Source organism: Pygoscelis adeliae, unplaced genomic scaffold (assembly GCF_000699105.1).
Source record: "Pygoscelis adeliae isolate BGI_AS28 unplaced genomic scaffold, ASM69910v1 Scaffold120, whole genome shotgun sequence".
NCBI classification, from domain to species: domain Eukaryota; kingdom Metazoa; phylum Chordata; class Aves; order Sphenisciformes; family Spheniscidae; genus Pygoscelis; species Pygoscelis adeliae.
In genome coordinates, this window is record NW_008824032.1 from 8081227 (window position 1) to 8087235 (window position 6009).

The following is a 6009-nucleotide window of genomic DNA, read 5'->3' on the forward strand; positions in this document are numbered from 1 at the left end:
TTGGCAAACCAAGCATTTCCACAGCTCCTCTCTGACATACCCTTTAGCCACATGAAGTTTCAGACAGGTGGTGGGAACAGCTTAGGAGGGCTGAACTGCCTCCTGTTACACACATTTCTCTCCATGTAGGTGCTTCGCTGGCTGTAGAATGTATCCAAGCAATTGCCCAAAGTTGAACAGGAAGGCTAAGACAAAAATGGGGGTTGAACCCAGGCCTCCAGATCCTGGTGAATCAGTGCCAGACAGAAAGGATTACTTGAAGAAAGACCAACAAATGGCACGGAAAGAAAACAGAGAAAGTCAGATAAAACAAATGAACTACCACATGGACCCAAGGGAAAGCATCAGAGAATAACTCAAAAAGAAAGTAGTGTAAAGAGCAGAGGGAAGAACAGTCAAAGGTGGGGAAGGTTGGGAGGGGAAGAGGAAGGGAGCAAAGCAAAGGCGGTGGAGAGTGTGCAGGGAGGCCAGACTGACAAGCAGTGAAAGAGTTGTTAGGGTAAGCTTGCCACAGCTGTCATGGGTACCACAGGATGAATTAAAACAAATAGAAACAAAGTTTCACAGACACATAAAGCCTTCTTCCATAATAGTATCAGGAACAGGAGAAAACTGCAGGTATAAAATGCATCTGTCACAAACCTGGGGTCACCTGACAATTTTGCTGCACTCAGAAAATCCTGATAGTCCCACTGTGTGAGCCGGCACAGACAGGACGCAGGAACAACCACAAAACCATGGATGAAATGCAAAGAATAAATTTATTTTCGTTACCTCACCGACCGGGGGATCCCCGAAGCAGCACCCGGGCAGAGGCACACAAGCGGGACCGCAGGCACCGTGGAGCTCTGTCCATGCTAGAGGATCGCCAAACCTGCTGTTTGCGCCTGTTTTTCAGGGGTTCGCGCAGGCGTAGTTTACCATCGTGCTTTGATCTTTTCCCGCAGCAGGACAGGAATCTCAAGCATGTTCATAGAGTGCCTCTAAGTCTATCACAGGCCTATGTTGTCTGAACACAGATGTTCTGCTTGTCCAACACACAAGGCCAAACAACAATTAGTATGATACATGTGTTTTTCGACACCCCAGCTGCAAGTCACTTGAGCGTGTTTACAATCCTCCTCGCCAATCTTCCGTTACTTTCCCACAATGTCCAAAGCAACTTCATTACTTTGCTTTTAGGGGATAGCAGCACAAGTCAGTAAAACTAACTGTGTTACTGAGTGCATCCTGGCACATTGTCTTGCCTGCGGCGAATCTGAAAGGCCAGATGGGGAAGTCATGAAAATGCTTAACACTGAGAGCACCTTAAGGGGATGGTTCAGGGCCGATGTCCAAAGCAACTTCATTACTTTGCTTTTAGGGGATAGCAGCACAAGTCAGTAAAACTAACTGTGTTACTGAGTGCATCCTGGCACATTGTCTTGCCTGCGGCGAATCTGAAAGGCCAGATGGGGAAGTCATGAAAATGCTTAACACTGAGAGCACCTTAAGGGGATGGTTCAGGGCCGAGGTAATAGAATACATAACAGGAGCTCACTGGGTTCACCAGACAGATGCACATTTGATGGCCTGAACGAAAATGTTCTCCTTGCTGCTGCTCCTAATGTCTACCCAAAACAAAATGCTGCTCCCACAGCCTGTATGCAATAAATGAGTATTCACAAAGGGAATGTTGCCGTATCTGGCAGAAGCAGAAACACCTCTGTAGAGACACCAGCTCACAGGAGCTTTGGAGAATCCTCTTCTATGCCTATGCTGAGGATTTCCTCTTTGAGGGCTATCTATCCAGCCCCTATCAATGCTCATGACTGTAAACAGAACTGAACTGCTGCTGGGCATTTCATTATACAGAGACATATCTACATGAGTTAGCTTGCAATTTTTTCTTTACCCCTGCAAGAGATCAAATGGCAGCACGCTTCTCTGAGAAGTTGATAGGGCTTGCCTGAGGAGGTATATGAGAGGACAAGGAAGATTGGGGGACGACTGTTATTATCTGCATCACACTAGTGGTTAGAAATCCCAGACAGGATCAGGCCTCCACTATGCTAGATGTTGTACACTCACACAGGATAGGAAAAGGTGTAGCCTGAAAAAGGAAGCTGAAACAGACAAAAGGTGAGAGGGGAAACAGGTACAAAGACATGAAATACCATGCCCAAGAGCATACAGCCAGTCACTGGCCAAGGAATAGAAAATTCCTGTCCTGTCAACTTGCTTCTGGCAGAGCTGCTTTAAATTGCTCAGAGGCTGTTAGAGGAAAAAGACTGTATGTGTGTTTACACCTTGGAAAGGCACTGAGGAGATAATACACCATTTATTCATATTTTATATGTACTCTATACCTGAAGCAAAATGGAAATGCAAGCTGAATCTTTTTTCTATCATTCTTTTCCCTCCACCCTTTCAAAAATAGCACATATAGAAAACATTGGAACTTTTCATTTCAAAGCCGTCACATCAGACTATAAAGGCTAAACTAGATGCCCTTCACCCTGCTGCTACAATGCAGCCACTTTCTCAGCTTGAGCGTGTCCATTATCCCTATAGCACACAAACAGCAAACAGGAGCTGGAGAAGGGAAGGGGACACAGGATACTGTATGCAGGTGGCATTAGGGTGTCAGACTAATTTCATCCCCTGAAGGGTTTAGTTTCAGGTATTGTGAAAACCTTCATGTGACAGATTCAGAAAGTCTTTAAAGCAGCGCTGTCCCTTCAAATTACCAGTTGTGAACTTGCTCACAATTTCCCCTGGACTCGGCTGTTAATTACAGAAAGGAGTTTTAAAATGACATGCGAATATCCAACTGCCATGTCTGCTTCACTCAGTCCCATGTCTCTGACCATTTTTTATGTGACGTAGAAGCAAAACTACCTATAGAGATTATTTCTGGACATCATCCTGAATGACACATAAAGGTTACAGTAATAAGCCAGTTCCCATAACATTTCCTGCCATTGCATTTTGCATTTTTGGTTTCTGTGGCACACAAGAGGTACACTATGGAAAGTGATGTTTGATGAAGTTGGTTTTCTGTGTACACATCCCTGCTCTGAGCTGCAATTCTAGGGGATTGTTTGCCATTTGTGTCAGTCTTGTTTGGCTGAGCTTCCCTTGTGAGCTGCCTGTCCATTAAAAGGAGTGTGAGGATGTCCACGCAGAGTCGGCTAGTCTGGCTAGAGCGGTTTCCCCTTGCGTTTCCATGCTGCTGGACACTGTTCCCTGCAGAGGGATTTGGACTGATGATGCAGTGGGTAAGGGGACATTACCCCTTAGAAACATGCTTGAAGGGCTGCCGTTCACCTCGCTTCCTGGGTTGGCAACATTTACAGCACTGTTGCTGACTGTCCACAGGCAAGGGTAGTGGCTGGAAAAAAAGCAGCACAAATTGAACGACTTATTTCAAAGCTTTTTCCCCTGCACAAGACTTACCACAGTAAAGTCAAGTGCGTTATCTACTAAAAGGCAGCCATCCGAATCGAGTTACTAAACTAGATCAGCCTTGCAGATCTTAAGTGAAAAACCACCAGCGCCCATCAGACCCAGTGACCTTGGAGAGAGGCGTGGAGAGAAATGTACAAACACACGTGAGGTTTCAAGATTTAAAGATCTTTTTCGTGAATGCTTACGAATTTTAAAGAATTGCAGCTGATTTTCCTGGCACCTAAATTAGAGAATAAATGTGTGCATTTGTTTTGGGAAAAGAAGGGGAAATAGTTGGTAATTAATTGACTCTCTAGGTCTAAAACTCCAGCCATACCTAGAACAGTTTACTACCCTATTAACAATGTTTTAATAATAGAACATGAATTAGATTGTTACATTCCTGCATGGGATTAGGATCCTCATTTCATGCAGGAGAATAGTGAGGAATATATAGAGAAAAATAATTTGGCTTTAAAACGCTCACAGATTGTAGATACCAGAGTTCTCTGTGGCTGCTCCAAGATCCTGGTTTTCAGCCATGCTGGGGAAAAATGAAGCTCCCATTGATTTCAGCACAGGAGATAATTAGCTTGTCAGAAAGATCTGACCAGGAGTCTCGAGTTGGGCACTTAGGACATGTTTCAAATCCTGGATGCCGATTAAAGCTTGGAACAACATGTGAATCACCAGGGCAGTCCTACAAGCCTCGCTGCTCCTAATACCAGCAGTTTTCCTGTAACCTTACCTGGGTCCAGGGCTGGCAGCTCCCTTCGTGTGTGGCACTGAGAGCAAATTAGCATGTGGAGAGGATGGCAAAGTCCAGCTGTCATGTCCTGAGAATACCTGAAGATTATTGCTGGAGCTCTCCAACAAATTAACTTTGGCAGGGGGAGGAAAAAGCAACAAACAAATCCTCAGTGACTATTGCAGAGACATTGTCTTAAGGCAACAGAACATGGGTAGGCCTGAGGAAGCAATCTGATCATGAGGTTCCTAACCATAGGTAAAAGGACAAAATTCACATGTTTATTAAGAGAGTAGTAAGGTGCCATTATAATTCCAGGTGTGATATATGAGAAGGTAAAGCATGATAGACATAGGATATGCATTTTTGCAAGTCTGACTAATAGTCTTTTCATTAATTATAACTGCCATATGACTATCAATGTTTTGATACAGATTTCCTTATAACTTGAGCTTAAATATTTCCCTTAAACAGGATGCCTTGCTAAATTATAATTAGCGAGCAGATTATTTTATTCCTACTCTTGTTTCTGGCCCATTTCCTCTGATCAAAGTAGAATAAATTTCTGGAACTCTGCACCCAGTCCTAGAGAGTGAAAGGGACTCAAAAGTCATTTTGGCAATACCAAAATGCCCTCATCTCAAGTCAGCTCCTACCATGTTCTTAAGGGCTGCTTTGACTTGAGAGCACAACTACTTCATGGCGTGACATTTAAAGAAGGCTTGCAATGCTCTTTTTGTATAATTGGGAGCTGTACTTTAAGCAAGATCGTTCACTCTCGTTTATAATTAACAGTTACAGTGCACCCAGCTCTTTGTACCTCTTGTTTTGCTGCCTTAAACATATTCTGTGCATGCAGGGTTCAGTGCCGATTGTTACAGAGACTCATCATGCTCTTTCCTAGCCTCAGCTCCTGCTTGTTTTAATGCTTATGCTAACCTAAAGCAAGGGTCAGTCACGCAGAGAGTGTCTGTTCCCTGGAAGCAAAGTAGCATTACAGTTGTACCTGTAGGTGAATTATTTCTCTGCATGTAGGAAGGTGGGTACGGAGCAGCCCGATGCCCTCGCAGTGCTGAATATCGCTCACAGCTGTGGGGAGTGTGTGGAGCTGGCAGAGGCAAAGGTCCAGTGTACTGATAATTAGAGCTTCCTGATGCACACATTGTATCTGGGTTGGAAATCAACCAGCCACTCACTTTGAGGGGAAAGAGAAAAGAAAACTATTATTGCACTAAAACACTGCAATACAATAAAGAAAGTAACCAGCCTTCTTGCAGAATCAGCTGTGCCTTCAGAAATACCAAGCAGATTCCAAGATACTGGTTTATGGAACAACTGACAATCAAAAAAAAAAAAAAACCAACCCAAAAAAAAAAAACAACCCCCCAAAAAACCCAAAACAAGACCTGAAAACAACTGACAGAAAATGTCACAAACAAAGAATAAATGAAAGAAAAACTGACTATCATTAAAACAAACACAACCTCTGCTCCCCCCATTTTTTTTTACCTGTTCACCAATGAAAGGTAATTATAGGTGACAAAAATATTCACAGTTACAAATACAAAAAAAGGGGGAGAAAGCCCTAAAAATGTCATACATCATCTTGATTCTAGATTCCTTTTAACATTGAAAAACTGGATCATAAGGAAAATGATCCCTTTGCAGAAACTGTCACATTATTTCCTACTGTGAGGTTTCTTCAATCTTCTTTTTTTTTTTTTAAAGGGTCCCTTTCTATGAACACAATTCAGGACTCAGTGAATGGCTGGTATGATCCAGTTAAGCAAGTCCCAGGTTCCCAGCACCTATCATATCACACAAAACTGCCT

The 6009-nt window shown here is 43.3% G+C and overlaps 1 protein-coding gene across 1 annotated transcript in view; it reads right to left on the bottom strand.

Annotated features, from left to right (window-relative positions):
• Nucleotides 1–2795: 2795 nt before the first annotated feature.
• Nucleotides 2796–6009, bottom strand: part of TBX19 (T-box 19) — a 13666-nt gene continuing 10452 nt past the window's right edge. Inside the window, exons 6-8 of the mRNA XM_009329696.1 lie at nt 5184–5285; nt 4178–4310; nt 2796–3373 (exon numbers count right to left, since the gene is read on the bottom strand). Coding sequence (XP_009327971.1) covers nt 3139–3373; nt 4178–4310; nt 5184–5285 — 470 coding nt within the window. The 3' untranslated portion in view covers nt 2796–3138. The remainder of the gene's footprint in view (nt 3374–4177; nt 4311–5183; nt 5286–6009) is intronic.